Here is a 16,692-nt window from a genome sequence, read left to right on the forward strand (position 1 = left end):
GGAACTCAAAACCGGGACGCCAGTCGGCTCTCAGAGCCACAGCGCCCCCTGTCCACCCCGGAGTGCAGCAGTTATCTTCTCAAGGGGGTGGAGGGTGGGGTGGTAGGAAGGTACTGCTGCTTTTTCAGAGGGGAAGGGTCCAGACAGAATGTGCCCTGGGCCACCCTCCTCGCTGTCCCGGGAAAGCAGGAGACAGGTTAAAAACAGAAGCGCGACCGTTTCTTTATTAAATTATACAAAAAAAGGGAAGGGGAGGGGGGCAGCTGTGGGGCGCGGACCCAACCCTGGCCCCACCCCGTCCTGGCGCTGTCTGAAAGGGATCTGAGGGAGGAGACCCAGGGATCAGGCAGGGTAGGGATGGGCAGGGCAGGATGACGTGAGGCTGGGATGCAGAGGTTAGGAAGGAGAGGCTATTGAAGGAGGGAGAGGCTGGCTGTGGGAAGGGCGGGAAGAGAGGAACGAGAGGGAGGCGGTGACTGGGGACCAGCTGGGGAGCTCAGATGGAGCAGGTAAGGAGGTGGAAGATGGCAGTGAGGAAGTAGGTGCGGCATGAGAAGGCTGGGGGGAAGAGAGGGCGGCAACTCTGGCGCGGGCCCAGAGCAGGGAGCCAGGTGAAGAGTGGTTGCCCGCGGCGCTCCCCACCCCCACCTCCAGGCCCCGAGGGGCCTCCCACCACCCCCAGCCCACTGGCAGGGGGCTCATGCCGACGCCCCATTTTCTGTCTTCTGCCGCTTGGGATCCGCTTCATCCTGTGGAGAGGGAAAGAGCGGGGGTAGCTGTCAACCAGGAGAGGGACCGCCCCCTGTCCTGCTCCAGCCCACCCCGCCCTGCACCCCTGCACCACCGTCATCTCGGTCCAAATCCAAGGGCTCCCGGCCCTGCTGCATCCCTGACAGCCCCTCAAGCCCGCAACCCAGCCCAAACCTCCTCTTCAGCAGCTCTCTTCAGCGCGGGCCCTTCGTCCTCATCTTCTTCTTCTTCCTCATCTGAGGAGCCAGAAATGGGTCATTGGGGGAAGGGCTGGAAGCTCCAGCAGAGACCCCCTGTGGCGGCCCTCAGCCCTGCTTTTAGTTCTTCAAACCCGCCCTGACGGTTCCCCGCCCCTCCCCACCTTCCTCGTCCCCTTCATCCTCCTCCTCGCCGTCCTCGGCAGTTTCTTCTTCCTCCTCCTCGGCGCCGTTCTCCTCCTCCTGCGGGGACCGGGAGAGGGAGGCGGCAGGTTAGCCAGTGCCTCCACCCATCGTCCCCACCAATGGCAAGGGGCCTGGGCGGGCCCCCGGGGCGGGGCGACTTGGTGGGCGGGGTCACGGAAAGGCGGGCCCCGGGGGTACGTGGCTGGGGGCCCAGTGGGCAGGTGACCCCTGCGCACCTCCACCACCTCTTTCTTTCGCTCTTTCCGGCCTGCCTTCTCCTCCACCTTCTCTTTCTTCTCCTTCAGGTCCTACAAGACAGAGAAAGAGGTCACCTTCCTCTGACCACACATGATCTGCTGCCCTTAATTCCCTCCAGCTGCGCTTCTCCCTCTGCAGTGAGCTTGTGCGTCAAGTTGCTCAGTCCAATCGGACTCTTTGCGACCCCATGGACTGTTGCCCGCCAGGCTCCTCTGTCCATGGGATTCTCCAGACAAGAATACTGGAATTGGGTTGCTATTCCCTTCTCCCAGGGAGCTTCCCGACCCAGGGATTGAACCCAGGTCTCCCACACTGCAGGCAGATTATTTACCATCGAGCCACCAGGGAAGCCCCAGTAAGCTTAGAGGGGTGGAAAATGGAAAAGGTGGCCAGGGCGGCTCGGAGGCCCAGCAGAGGTCCCAGGCTCGCCGCTGCCGCGAAGGGGCTGAGACCAGACCGCTTCCCCAAGGGAGGAGGAAGAGTGATGAAGCCAGGGGAAAGGCAGTCAAGGTAATCGCTTTCCACCCCCACCAAGCTCTGCCCAGCCTCACCGGCTGAAGAGTTCAGCTCAGCAAAGCAAATCCCCCTCCATCTGCTCGCAGCCCTGACGCCCCACCCCCTCTTGAGGTCCCTCCTTCGCCTGCCCCCTCCCACTGCAGGCCCGGCTCTGCCTTTTGTCTACCTCTGGGGCCTTTTCCGGAGGACTCTCTCCTGGGCATCCCTTCTTGCTTCCCCCTCAGCTTCGAAAGGCTTTGTTTCTCTCCATCTGTGTGCCTCCCTCATCTTCAGGCTCCTACCTGGCCCAACACTACAGGAATAGGGAGAGCCCCCGGGGGACAACTCCCAGTGCCCTCTCTCACCTCTGCCCACTCCTGGCCAAGGGGGCTTCCTCCTCCCGACCACCTGGAGTGTGTGCATGGGCACAGTGTGTACCCTGGTGTGGTATATGCGCTGGTGTGTAGAAGGGCAGGAGTGACCATTTCTGGGGGATGTAGGGGGAGCAGAGTAAGGGAACCGTGGAAGGGGAAGTCTATGGGACAGGATATAGTACAGGAAGAGACATAAGGTCTGTGTGGGTGGGATGGGAAAGCTGGTGAGAATAAGGTACCTGCCTGGAGTCCCCTCCCTCCACACACTGGTCCCTCTCTCCTCCTCAAGACCCCAGCAGGCACACCTTTGACGTCTTGTCTTGATGTGATGTGGCTGAGAGAGGTGCTCACCAGAGTCCTAGTCTCTGGGGACACCACATCGGTTCTTCCCATTGACATTCCAGTCCTCTCTCCACCCCACCCCTTGGCAGGCACTGTGGTGCTCTGGATGATCAGGTGGGATCTGGTGTTGGTGTGCAACTCTATATCCGATTCCATGGGGATGGAAGTTTTCTGGGTGAGTGGATCACCCTAGGAGGGTGTGTCCTTTCTGGAGCAGGGTTGGGGGTAAGAGAGGTTTGGTGAGGGGGTGGTTGGCCAGGCAGGACACTCAATTCCCTTCTCCCTTTATGGGGCACACAAAACACTAGCTCCTCTCACTCCAACTTCGTTTCCCCATGCCACTTTGCTGTCCTCATTTCTCTGCCAGATGGTCACTATGGCATTTCTCCTACCTGGTGGGCTTCCCCCTACAGCCTTGGCCTGGGGAGCCTTGGCTTCTCTTTGGGGGTCCCAGCACCAGATCTGCATGGCCCTGGCCCAAGTTTCTCATGGGGCTGATGGGGGAGAGTGAGTGAGTGCCAGGGAGGGAGGGAGTCTACCAGAGGCCAAAGTCCAAGGGGCCGGGCCCTCTCCTGCCCTGTCTGGCCCCGTCCTGTCCTTCTGGTCACTGTCCTTTTATGATCCCTTTTCCAGGGGGGTATGTGACCTAGGTCTTGTGCTAAGCAACTCTCTGGCCTCATTTACTCAGCACAGGCACACACACTGACACAGGCTGACACTGATTCACACTCACGGCACAGAGGGGCGCCCACGCGATCCGGAGACACATGGCCCGGTGTTTGGGCATTCTGGCACACACTCTCGAGGCAGCACAAGGGCACAGTGGAGCCACTCGCCACTCACAAAGCGGCAACAGGGCCCCGAACAGCTACGTCTCTGCATGCACACATGTAACTGACACGGGCAGTCCCACACACTCGCTGGATTTCAGACACACAAAGACACCTACTCAGTGAAGTCACATGCCACCGGAGGGCCGCTTGGCACACCTTGTCAGCTCTCACACGGAGCCCCTCTCTCCCACTGCCTCCAATCCCATTGGTTCCCCCTTTCACTTCCCTGGCCTCCGGGAGACCTCTGTGACCTCCTCAGCAGCCACCCCCGCCCAAGGTTGGGCTCCCAGCCCCCAAACCCTGGCCGAATTAATTTCCCCAAGCGACACTGAGCGGGTTCCCTAGGGAAATTAGAGGAAGGCTGGAAGAGAGGAAAGGGCGAAGGGATGAAGCCGGGGAAGGGAGCTGATGAGAGCAGGGGCGGCGCGATGCCATGCCATGCAGTGCTAAGCAGCCCCAGCTTTTTCGAAGGCTAGTGCCGGCCCTCTTCAGATATTTAGGAATTCAAGATTCTTTAAGTGTGGGGGGAGATACTGGAGGACGGTTATGGGGACTAGGAAAGCTGAAGGCCAGTGGAGGAAGGAATGGGTACAGATGGAAGGAGAAAATAGAGGCAGTAGCTGTCTGAGCAGAGGAGCGAGAGACGGTCGGGCCTCGAGGGGAGGGGCCTCGAGGAGCAACCTCCCGGGAGAGCCCTGTTTACACCAGAGGCTCTCAAACCGCTTAGCAGAGGAAGGTGAGGTCAGACTGGAAGGGGAGACGGGGGACGGGGAACCGGAGAGGGACGCGGGGAAGGGGACAGGGTAGAAGAGACGCGCAGAGCTCCGACGGGCACGGGCCGGAGTGGAAGCGCGCGAGCCGGGGCCGGAGAGGGGTGGGGACCGCGCGGGGCCGGAGCGGCCGGGCCGGGAGCCGGGAGCGCGGCGCTCGGAAAGCTAGAGGGCGCTGGCGCGAGCCGCGCGGAGCGGGGCAGGCAGCGCCAGGCTGGGGCGCGGGGGGAGGGTGGAGTGGGGTCCGCGGGGACCCCGCGTCCGGGCAGCAGTGTGAGGCCGTCGGGGGCGGCCAGGGGCGCACGACTGCGCGGAGCCCGGGGGGCGCGCGGGTGCCGGGCCGCAGCCGACCCCGCCCGTACCTTGGCGCTTAACTCGGCCGCTGCCTCCACGCTCTTCTCCGACATGGTGCCGGGGCCGGGGCCGGGGCTGGCGGGGAGTCGGGGTCCCGGGGCCTGGACAGAAGGGCCCTGGACGGCAGAGGCTGGCCGCGGCCGGAACCTGGCGCGGTGGCGGCGGCGGCGGCGACAGCGGCAGCGGCGGCCGCTCGGCAAGCTGGGGCTCAGGAAGAGGCGGCAGAGGCGCGCGGGGTGGGGCGGGGGTGGGTCTGGAGCGGAGACCCGCAGGGCTGCGGCCGTCCGGAGGGCGGGCGGAAGGGCGGTGCGGGCGGTGGCCGGCGCGCTCAGGCCGTGGTGGCTCGGTCCTCGGCTCGCCGCCCCCGCACCCGCAGAGCTGCCGCCGACCAGCCGCGGCCGCCCCCGGGCAGGGAACCCGCTTATAAAGCGGCGCTGCCCGACGGGAGGGGCTTCCCAGGGGTGGGGCAGGCGGGAGCTGGGAGGAGAGGAGAGGGGAGGGGGATGAAAGCGGAGGTTGGAGAGGTGGGGATAGGAGGATGAAAGCGAGGGGAGGGAGCGCGCGCGAGGCGGGAGGGAGCACTAGACTAGGAGGGGGAAATGGAGAGACTGTGGTCGCGGAGAATGGAGTGGGGCGCGGAGGTGGGAAGGGGTGGGGTTCCTGCGGGGAGGGACCTCCCCGAATCCCTACCCACTGCTTGCGAACGTCGAGTCTGGCTTTTGGGGGCGGACTAGAGGGATGGCCTGGATCCTGCCGACACCCCCTCCAAAAAAAAAAGCCCCTGAGATTTTGCTAAAGGATGGGGTGGGGGGAAAGCAGATGGAAAGGCCGGGCAGGTATTTGAGAAACCAAAAGCTGAAAGAGGAGGAAGAGGGCGGGAGCTACTTCCACTTCTCGCTGGATTTCCCCTCTCCTCCGGCATCTTCGTTCTCTGGGTGGCCTTGAGAGGGGGTGGGAGAGCAGAAAAGGCAGCCCACCCTCCGTCCTGCCTGAGGCTGACATTTGTGACCCCGGCTGGGTTCCTCCATTCCTGCTCTTGTCTAGGATCTGAGGGAAGTCAGAGGCCTTCCAATCGCCTCTCCCTTTTTTCATCTTCGACCTTTCTTATTTGCCCATCCCACCTCACTTTTCTCTGCCTGGTCCTTCCATCTCTCCTCATCCCTTCTCATCCATTTCTGTCTCACATCTCTCATCTTCTGTCGCCTCTTCACTCCTCAGTTGCCCTCTTCTACCTCCCATCTCTGTTTGTCTTCCCTCTCCAGACAACACTGTTCTTGTCTTATCTGAGTCTGTCACCGGCCTTGCATCTTTAGCTCATCTTCCTCCTCTTCACGTCCTTATTTCCCACATTTTCCCTCTCTTGGTGTCTCTTTCTTCTGCCATCTTCCCCAGCCTTTCTGGATTATATTCATAACTGCCTCCTCTGCAGGGGTTTCCAGGCCACAACTGTTCCACGCACCCTCAGCTCCTTGCCCTCAGTCTCAGTCCCTGGGTCATTTTGAGAAGCTTGGAGTTTCAGGAGGGGACAGCAGCTGGGATGTGTAGCAAAGGTCGTGAGGAAGATGGATGGAATGGAAGGCTGGGGTTTGAACCAAGATATCTTTGGTGTATGCGCACTCCTGTATTTGTCCCTCAGTCATCATTTTCATTTTCTTAATAAAGACATAACCGACTCATCGGCACCATTTAGTCTTTGAGTCCATTAATACTCCCTCTTTTGGTCCTTTGGTGTCCACACCTCCCAATTTCTCTTTCTGACTCTTCTGTCAGTTTCTCAGTCTCTGACTCCTCAAAAATCTTGGAGCCCCACCCAGGTTTTTCCTTGCCGAACTCTGTCCATCTTGCTCAGACCTTTCCATCTCTCGCTCTCTATTTCTCTGACACACTCGCTGATGTCTTTAGCGATCTCTGACCCTCTCCATCTCTGTTCTCTCTGGCTTCATTTACCTCCCTCTCCCCCCTCCTTTCCTCTTCCCCCCCCCCCCGCCCCGCCCCAGTCTCCCTGTCTGGCTCCCTCCCCGTCAGTCTCTTTCCTCTCCCTCCCACCCTCCTTTCCTCTTCCCCCCTTCTCCACCTCGCAGCCCCGCCTGTTGTCTCGGACACCCTGCTGGGCTCTTACCCTGTTGCCCTGGTAACCGCCCCCCACTCCGGTCACCTCCACTCCCCTCCCCCCCTCCAATCACCGCCACCAACAACCTCCATCCACCTTCCTCCTATTTTTCCTGAGAGCCAATAGAAACCCTGTTGCCAGGTGGAATGCTCATTTGAATCAGCCAATCCAGGAGCCTCACTGCTTGCCCTGCCTTATATGGGGATTTGAGGAGGGCCACTCCCCCCACTCCAGCCCCACAGGGGGCCGGCCCCTCCACTGCCCTTTCTCCCTGCCCCGGAAGGAGCCTGGGTCCCTCCCTCTCACCCTTCTATAAGGGTCTGGCCTCCCATTTCTCTAACTGAGACCACCGGGGTTAGTGTGGGCTGTGGGTTGGACTGTGGGCTGGGCCTAAGGCCTGGGGGGTGGGATCGAGGTGTGATTAGGAAGGGGAGGCGGAGGGAGCCGGGAATTTTGCCCAGGGAGGGGTGTCTGGGAGCGGAGGCAGCTGCAGTGGAAAATTCCAGGGAGGTGGAGAGGCAGAGAATGGGAATCCTGCCCCAAGGCCCAAGGGAGAGCCTTGAGAATTTAAGAGTTTGGACACTAGGGTCCGCAGGGACCAAAGGAAAAAGATCTAGAAAGCAGAAGGCCTGGATCTAAGTCCTTTCCTGCTTGGGAGAAACACCCCTTAGCCCTCGCTGTCTGGTTGGACAGCAGATCAGTCTCCCGAAGCTTTGGCTTCACGAAAGAAAAAGCTAGACAGGACACTTAGGATGAATTTGGAATGAGTAGGGTGCTGAAAGCGCACCTCCTATTCCTTGGGGTTGGTCTCTGGGCCTCTGGGGCTGAGAGTTAAATGACGCCACCCTGTCTGTTTGCTCCTTTCTAGAGCACCATCTCTGAGGCCTTGCCTGTTCTAGAGTTTTTACTACACAGCTCAACAGAGAACTTTCCACTAGTTGAATGGGGGGAAATTCTGCTTCTTACACATTTTCTGGAGGTGGGAAAAGGGAAGCCAACTAAGAAAAGGGGAGGCCTGAGTCCCCTGGAAACTCTGCCTTCCGACATCCTAGCAGTTCCCTCACCACTGTGTGGAAGATGTTCAACTCCAGCTATTTCCATCTCATTCTTAAGCGAATTCTTCCCCCTCTCCAACTTCCTGGTGTTTTGTTTTTTTCCTAGCTTGCCTATTTATCTGTTTGTTCAAGTGCTAAGGAAGGCCTGCTAAGTCACTTCAGTCGTGTCCGACTCTGTGTGACCCCATAGACAGAAGCCCACCAGGCTCCCCCGTCCCTGGGATTCTCCAGGCAAGAACACTGGAGTGGGTTGCCATTTCCTTCTCCAATGCATGGAAGTGAAAAGTGAAAGGGAAATCATTGCTCAGTCGCGTCCAACTCTTAGCAACTCCATGGACTACAGCCTACCAGGCTCCTCTATCCATGGGATTTTCCAGGCAAGAGTACTGGAGTGGGGTGCCGGTTAGCTATTATTCAAGGGTGGGAGGACAAAAACCTGAAAGCTGGACCCCTCCACTCCTCACTATGCTCTTCATCTCACTCACTGCCGATGAACTCATTTGCTATTCTTCATTTTTCCTTTGCTTAAAAAAAAAAAATTTAATTTCAAAACTCAAGACAGTGGAGAGTCAGAATCAAGAGGAGACAGACTGCTAAAGAGATTTCAACCAGCCTAACTTTGGTCAAGTTTGCTTTGAGGATGTTACCCACAGGAGCGTTCCTAAAGAAATCATCTTTCCTTATTCTTCCTTTTTTTTCTGTGCTATGCTGGATCTTTGTTAAGCTCTCTGGGCTCAGTAGTTGCAGCATGTCAGATCTTAGTTCCCCAACTAGGGATCAAATCTGCATTGGAAGGCAAATTCTTAACTGCTGGACCGGTAGGGAAGTCCCAAGAAATCCTCTTCATGACAACATGAAGCCACGTTTGTCAGGAACATGCCCCGTCAAGTTGTCAGTGTGGGAGACCTGGGTTCGATCCCTGGGTTGGAAAGATCCCCTGGAGAAGGAAATGGCTGCCCACTCCAGTATTCTGGTGTGGAGAATTCCTTGGACTGTATAGTCCATGGGGTCGGAAAGAGTCGGACACGACTGCGTGACGTTCACTTTTGCTCTTGGTGATGAGCCCCTGTGCTATGTGGTGGAGACACAAAGCTGAATGGAAAAGATCTGGTCCCTCCGTGCCCTCCAGGAAGAGATGGGAGAGGTCATTCAAAGTACAAACCTGAAAAGGGACAGGTATCCAGCACTGTCTTACACCGGACAGCACCTTGTCCCATGTCCAGGGGTGCTCCTTTTCTGGGATACCTCCCTGATCTCTCTGGATTCTAGACCTCTTGTTCCCAACTCCAAACTGCCTTCCTCACTCCCCAACCCTTACTGATGTCTCCTTCTCCTGAGAAGGGTGCCTGGCACAAGGATGTTCAATACATCCTTGAGTTGTACAACCCTGACACCACATCTTCAATTCTGCCTCAGAGCACTCTCAGCTTTCCTTCCTTGAGCAGCTGTGGAAGCACAGGGCATGCATCAGGGTATGGGCTGGCCTCTCTCTGACTTGGGGTCTTCTCAGCAACTACTGGTGTCCTGGTGGTCAGTCTGTCTTTTACGATATCAGCATCACAATAAAAATTTCTATGGCTTTCCTACTTCCTCATGAGCTTTCTTTCTAGCAAAAATCATTGGTTTTGGACTTTCCTGGTGGTCCAGTGGTTAAGAATCTGCCTGTCCATGCAGGGTACGGGTTTGATCCCTGGTTGGGGAGATTCCACATGCCTCGGGGCCGCTAAGCCCATGTGCCACAAATACTGAACTCACGCACCTAAGAGCCCATTCTCTGCAACAAGAGAAGCCTGAGCACTGCAACTGGAGAAAGCCCTTGTGCAGCAACAGAGACCCAGCACAGCCAAAAATGAATAAAGTTTTTAAAAAACTTTTAAAAAATCATGGGTTTTATCATCATAGCTCTCCTCTAGATTCTTTGATTGGCTTTTCTTTTTCTCTGTGCATCCTTCATGACCTCCTTCACTTTTACAATTAGAGTTCACTGTTGCCCAATTCTCTGCTGCCCTCCTTTCAGTTTCTCCCTTTTATGTGTGCTTTTCTTTCTTTTTTTTCTTTCAGTTTTACTGAGATATATTTGACATCTGGCACTGTTTGTCTACAGTGTACAGCATAATGATTTGACTTTACATGTATCGTGAAATGATACCCACAATAATTTTAGTGAACATGCGTACATGTGTGCTAAGTTGATTCAGTTCTGTCTGACTCTTTTGCAACCCTATGGACTGTGGCCCGCCAGATTCCTCTGTCCATGGGATTCTCCAGGCAGGAATACTGGAGTGGTTGCCATGCCCTCCTCCAGAGGATCTTCCCGACCCAGGGATTGAACTCGTGTCTCACATGTCTCCTGCTTTGGCAAGCAGGTTCTTTACCACCTGGGAAGGGCCAAGTTTAGTGAATAGTGAATATCCATCATCAAATCCAGATACAAAATCAATGAATTAAAAAAGTTTTTTTTCATTGTGATGAGAACTCTTACATGTATAACATACAACTGCTAATTATATTTATCACGTTGTATGTTACATCCTCATATTTACCTTATAACTGGAAGCTTATACCTTTTGACTGCCTTCATCCAATTTTCCCCTCTTCTTTTCCAAAAGCCTTAATGCTTTCTGACTCTGTCCAGTAAAATTTTCTATGGTGATGGGACTGTTCTATATCTATAGTTTCCAATACAGTGGCCGTGAGCCATGTGTGGTTACTGAAGACTTGAAATGTGGCTAGTGCAACTGAAGAACTGCAATTTTTTTACTTTAATTAAATGTATTATGTATTTAAAATAAGTCTGCCTCATTCTTTTTTTTTTTTTCTTTTTTCCAGCTTTGCTAATTGACTTGTGGGATTTTAGTTCCCTGACTAGGGGTTGAACCCAGGCCACAGCAGTGACATTGCTGAGTCTTAACCACTGGACTGCCAGGGAATTCCCAATTTTAATTAAATTTAAATACTACCTGTGCCTAGTGGCTACTGTATGGTGCAGCACCACTTCGGGCCTTGGTCCTAAACCTCCTTTTCTTTTTCTGCCTCTTTTTCCATCTCCATCCCAGTGTTCAGTAGGTAGAAAAGTCAAGAGAAACTCTGGCTGCCGTGTTAGAGGGTCACGTGGGCCACTCTTGTCGTGTACTTTACCATAGATGCATGTTTGCTCAGAATTTCCACATTTTCACAGATGAAATAGACTATGTGGCTGACCCAGAGGAGAGGAAAGTGAAATTGAAAAGGCTAGGGGATGGAGAAGGGAATGACAACCCACTTCAATATTCTTGCCCGGGAAATGCCACGGACAGAGGAGCCTGGGGGGCTACAGCCCATGGGGTCGCAGGAGTCAGACACAACTGAGCGACTAAACTACCACCACCACCACTGGGGGTGGATGTCTAGCACCACAGTTCCATCTGCTGTGGTTCCCACTTTGAAGATGTTTCCAGCAGCTCCTTGTTTTGTGCACTTCCATCCTCTAAAACTAAGTGGAATTAATATTAAAGGTGTAAACAATGTTAAGTATTCAATAAACCACTTTTTTTAAATCCCCATCTTTTAATGGTTGATACCTCAAGTTTTGAAACAAAACTGTTATATTTGTTTCCATTATATTTAAAATATTCAGAAGTAAACTAAATTATCATGAAAAAAATAGAAAAGGCTAGGGGACAGGGACCAGGAGTGACAGCTAGAGGCTTATTTTGCCCAGCAGGTAAAAGGCCAAGAGAGGACTTCACAACCTGGAGGAGGCGATTGCTGGGTCAGCTGATCCCTTCCAGGTGGCTCAGGTCTCAGGGGAATAAACATAATTTTCCTCAAAGAGCCTAAGTAACTGAGAAATTAGGAGATGATCTGGTCATGCACACATGCTGAGTGGCTTCATTTGTGTCCGACTCTGTGTGATGCTATGGACTGTAGCCCACCAGGCTCCTCTGTCTATAGGATTCTTCAGGCAAGAACACTGGAGGAGGCTGCCATGCCCTCTTCCAGGGGATCTTCCCAACCCTGGTATTGAAACCATGTCTCAGGTCTCTGCATTGGCAGGCAGTTTTTTACCACTAGTGTGCACCTGGGAAACCCCAGAGCTTGGGTCTTGGGAGTCCTGTTCTCAGTCTCCCTAAGCGACTCCATCATGCATCTCCAATGGCTTAAGTCCCACTGCCAACACAGATCTCCAACCCTGATGACTCTCAAGGACTTCCCTGGCAGTCCAGTAGTTAAGATTCCCCCTTCCAATCTAGAGGGTGCAGGTTTGATCCCTGATCCTTCCTGTTCGGGACACTAAGATCCCACATGCCGAAGCGTACAGCCAAAAATTAAATAAAAATCCATTGAAAACAACAACAAAAACCCTGATGACTCTCAAACTCACACCTCCAGTGCCTGCTTCACTCCTGAGCACAAATCATGACTCCAATTCTCTTCTGTCTTCTCTCCCTGGATCCTCCACAGTGCCTCAACCCCACACCTTCCAACTGCAGTTCCTCTGTTTTTCTATTTCAGTTAAAGGTCCTGTTCTCCACCCATTCATTCATGCCAAGGAGTCATCTGAGACATGGCCTCTTCTTTCCCTCCCTAGATCCCTCAATTTTCACTTTCTAAAGATTCCTTGAGCTTCTCTTCTCTCCAAGCCCAGTCTTGCCCCTCCTCCAGAGGTCAACATCACTCACTTGACTTTAAGCTTAATTCATTTGGGTTTTCAACCATGATTTAAGAATTTTTGGATCTTCACACCTACCTCGGTATATGGCATAATGTAGCTGAGAAATGTTTGCTGAAATGTATAAACTGCCTTTCTACCCAAAATACAAATAGACTGTTTCCATCTCCCTCCATAAAACCTCCTGATAGCTTCCCCAGGCCAATGATAAAGTCCAAAAGTAAGTATGGCTCTTCAAGATCTGGTCCCTTTTAACCTCTGTAGCCTTGGCTGTCACCAAGGTTCCCTCAAAAGTTTTGCTTTGGCATTAAAAAAAAAAAAAAACACTCTTCATAGTTCCTCCCCAGTGGAGCCTACCTCTGTGCCTTTGCTTTTTTTAAAATTTTTAAAAATTTTTTGGCCATACTGCACAGCATATGGGCTCTTAGTTCCCCAACCAGGGGTGGAACCCACGCCCCCTGCATTGAACCGTGAAGTCTTAACCACTGGACAGCCAGAGGAGTCCCAGTGTCTTTGCTTTGATCTTAACTTCAGCCTAAAATGGTCTCCTGGGGACTTCCTGGCAGACCAGTGGTTAAGGCCCCATGCTTCCAATGTAGTGGGTGCAGTTTTGATCTGTGGTCTTGGAACTAAGGTCCCACATGAACATGGGGTGCCCCCCCCCAAATTAGAATGCTGTCCTGGCTGCCCTGCCCCAGGATGCCCAAGCCATCCTCTCCCTTTTCTGAACCACCTTTCCCCTTTGAATATACATCTTTATCTTTCTATGGCAGCTTTCATTCCTGGATTATCATTGACTCCATGTTGGCCACCTCACTGGGGCTGTGAACCCTGCTGAGCAGAGACTATGTCTTATTTGTCCTTCATCCCCAGCACCTTGCACTGTGCCTGGCACATAGTAGGAGCTCCATAAATGTTTATTGACATGAACTACCACACAGGCTTCCCTTGTGGCTCAGTGGGTAAAGAATCCGCCTGCAAAGTGGGACTCCCTGGGTTTTGATCCCTGGGTAGGGAAGATCCCCTGGAGAAGGGAAAGGCTACCAACTCCAGTATTCTGACCTGGAGAATCCCATGGACTATCCATGGGTCTCAAAGAGTCGGACACAACTAAGTGACTTTCACTTTCACTTTTCACCACACAGAGAGCACAAGCTTCAATCCTTAAAGCCCATGTTAATCATGAGATATATGGCCTCCTTAGGGATGGCTCCTTGAAATGATCAAGGGACAACAGGAAGTTCTTAAGACTTAAAACTCCAGTGCTCATGCCGACCGTTAATATTAGCATATCTACCCAAGGTGATCCAACATCTCATATCTGATAGCCGAACTAGCCTCAGGATTCCCATATTCCTGTCGCCCTCCTCCACTTCAGGTGGCTCAATTCTAAAGAGAAGACTGTGGGACTTCCCTAGTGGTCCAGTGGTTAAGACTCTGCAATTCCAAAGCAAGGGGTCATAGGTTTGATTCCTCATCAGGGAACTAAGATGCCACATGCCATGGCCGTAAAATAAAATACATAGATTAAAAAAATAATAGTAAAGAGAAGACTGTCACTCAGTTACCCTGTGTAGCCACTTGGTCAGGATCACAATTTCAGCCAGATGTAATTTCCATATGTTCTCAAGCCTGTCCTGATACAGAATGGTCATTTATTTCTCATTCAGATTGCCCAGATCAAAACAAAAACAAAAACCTTGAGTCACTTAAAAATTTTGTTTATTTTTATTTTATTTATTTTTGGCTATGCCTCATGGTTTGTAGGGAACCTTAGTTCTCCGACCAGGGATTGAACCTGGGACCACAGTAGCGAAAGCACTGAATTCTAACCGCTGGAAAGTAAAAAATGAAAGTGTTAGTTGTTCAGTTGTGTCTTTTTGTGACCCCATGGACTGTATCCCGCCAGGCTCCTCTGTCCTTGGGATTCTCCAGGCAAGAATACTGAAGTGGGTTGCTATGTTCTCCTCCAAGGTATCTTGCCAACCCAGGGATCGAACCCACATCTCTTATGTTGCCTGCACTGGGACGTGGGTTCTTTACCACTATTGCCACCTGGGAAGCCTTACACAATAGGTATTCAATAAATATTTGTTAAGTGGACATGGATATAAAACAAACTGAAAAGATGGACTTAAAAAACTGTTCCTGAGCCATTTTTCAATCTCATTTTGATCTGGTGTCCACTACACAACTCACTCTCTCTTCCTGGGGCAACTTAATGCTCAATGTCAGGATTTATCTCCCTCCCCCCAAATGGCAATCCACTCCAGCACTCTTGCCTGGAAAATGTCATGGACGGAGGAGCCTGATAGGCTACAGTCCATGGGGTCGCAAAGAGTCAGACATGACTGAGAGACTTCACTTTCACTTTTCCAACACACATACACATATACACTCATGTTAGCTCAAGTTGGAATCCAGTGTCCCGTAAATCCACCATCACCCCATCCTCACTCTGCTCCAGAAGCCAGCTGCCCTGGGATTGTTCCAGATGCCAGACCTCACATCTGACAAGGGCACTTTTCTGACCTAGATCTGCACTCTGAGTTTCCCTAGCGACTCAAATGGTAAAGATTCCATCTGCAGGAGACCTGGGTTCGGGTTGGGAAGATCCCCTGGAGAAGGAGATGGCAACCCATTCCAGTATTAGTGCCTGGAGAGTCCCACAGACAGAGGAGCCTGGTGGGCTGCAGCCCCTGGGGTCACAATGAGTCTGACATGACTGAGCAACTAACACTTTCTTTCCCCTCTCAAGGACATCTGGACTTTGGCTTCATCACATAAAGCAGTGAGGAGAAACTGTTTCTCTTCCTCCCAACAATGCTTATCCCCTTCGAGTTCAGCCTCACCCAAGACTGGGCCCACCCTCCCTCCTACATTTTATCATCTACAGGAAACTCTGATGACTGAGGAATTTCTGTTCATCAGAGTTTACGGGACAGAGACATATTTAAGAAAGGAAGGAAGGAGGGATGAAGGGAAGGAGGGAAAGAAGGAAGAAAGGAAGAGAAGGCAGTGAGTGGGGGAGGGAAGGGAAGGAATAGGAAGGTGACAGAGAAGGAAAACAGATACAAACTCTGTCTGGACAGAAAGGTTGCTTGTAAAATTACATTCCTTCAATTCCTGGAGTGGATGGCTGCCTATACAGTCCATTGCTGGGCATGCGGAGAATGAACTCTTGCGTCTCTTCCTTCATCCCCACCTCTTCAAAGCTCTCTTTTTAACCTGAGAGAAAGCCTAGGTTTAGAGCTTTGTGTCATAGATGGATGCAAAGCTGTCATTTGTAATTATTCTTAGGGGAGGTGATTGATTAAAAATCATGCAAAAGTAAAAATGACTGATATTAGGGTGTTTTTTTTTTTTTTTTTTTGCTGTGCCCTGTGGCATTCTGGATCCTTAGTTCCCTGACCAGGGATGGAACCCATGGCCACTGCAGTGAAAGCAGAGTCTTAACCACTGGATGGCTAGTGAAGTCCCCGATATCAGATTCTTAAGTCTTGGAAGGAAGAAGAGAAAGAGCTCTACTAGGCACCTTCCCCAATGGCTCGGTGGAAAAGAATCTGTCTGCAGTACATGAGACATTGGAGGCACAGACTCAATCCCTGGGTCAGGAAGATCCCCTGGAGGAGGAACTGGCAACCCACTCCAGTATTCTTGCCTGAAAAATCCCATGGATGGAGGAGCCTGGTGGGCTACAGTCTATGGGATTGCAAAGAGTTGGACACAACTTGGCGACTAAACAACACAGAACACCAAGTAACCGAAGAAGACCAAAGGAGAAGGCTAGAAGACTAGCTGCATCTCCTATCCAGCTCTGAGCAGGCTGGACATGATGGAACCGGGACGGAGATGCTGAAGGTGAGGCCCACACTTCACTAAGTTTGGGCTGCAGAACTCTCACTGAGACAATTCTTAACCACTTGTCACACTGCTTCTGTTTGGAGGCAAGAAGAAAGGGGCACTGGCATGGTGGGCTGTTCAGAGACAGAGCATTTGGAAGACGAAAGCTTTTACTAAGTCTATTCCCCAGAAATATCAATGGAAAACACATTTTCTTTTATTCTATCTTTGGCTTTGCCAGTCTGCCAGCTTCTAATTTCTCTGTCTCTCTTCCCCTCTGTTGCCACTATTGTCTTCGTTTTTTCCTCTCTCTTTAATAATAATCAAGTCCAAAGAAACCTGAGAAGCCCCACTCGTTCCACTTCTTCCTGAGTCACCAGGGAGCAACCCCTTTTCCTCTCCAGGGAAGTGCTGGAGATGGGAACAAGTCTCTCTGGCTGTCAGGCCCACGGAGCACGAACGTGGCTAGCGGCC

The 16,692-nt window shown here is 52.6% G+C and overlaps 1 protein-coding gene and 1 long non-coding RNA gene across 2 annotated transcripts; one reads left to right on the plus strand and one right to left on the minus strand.

Moving 5' to 3' along the window:
• Window positions 1–197: 197 nt before the first annotated feature.
• On the minus strand, window positions 198–5,606 carry PTMS (parathymosin). Its single transcript, XM_069585838.1, has 5 exons — window positions 4,568–5,606; window positions 1,370–1,441; window positions 1,112–1,190; window positions 925–986; window positions 198–749 (listed from the first exon to the last, which is right to left on the minus strand). Exons 1-5 carry the CDS (start codon window positions 4,610–4,612, stop codon window positions 699–701), a joined length of 309 nt encoding a protein of 102 aa, XP_069441939.1. The 5' UTR covers window positions 4,613–5,606; the 3' UTR covers window positions 198–698.
• LOC138437868 (uncharacterized) lies at window positions 4,085–16,556 on the plus strand. The gene is made up of 2 exons (XR_011256186.1): window positions 4,085–4,171; window positions 15,779–16,556. It is a non-coding gene; the product is annotated as an uncharacterized lncRNA (long non-coding RNA).
• The last annotated feature ends 136 nt before the right edge of the window (window positions 16,557–16,692 follow it).

This window comes from Ovis canadensis, chromosome 3 (genome assembly GCF_042477335.2).
Source record: "Ovis canadensis isolate MfBH-ARS-UI-01 breed Bighorn chromosome 3, ARS-UI_OviCan_v2, whole genome shotgun sequence".
Taxonomy (NCBI): domain Eukaryota; kingdom Metazoa; phylum Chordata; class Mammalia; order Artiodactyla; family Bovidae; genus Ovis; species Ovis canadensis.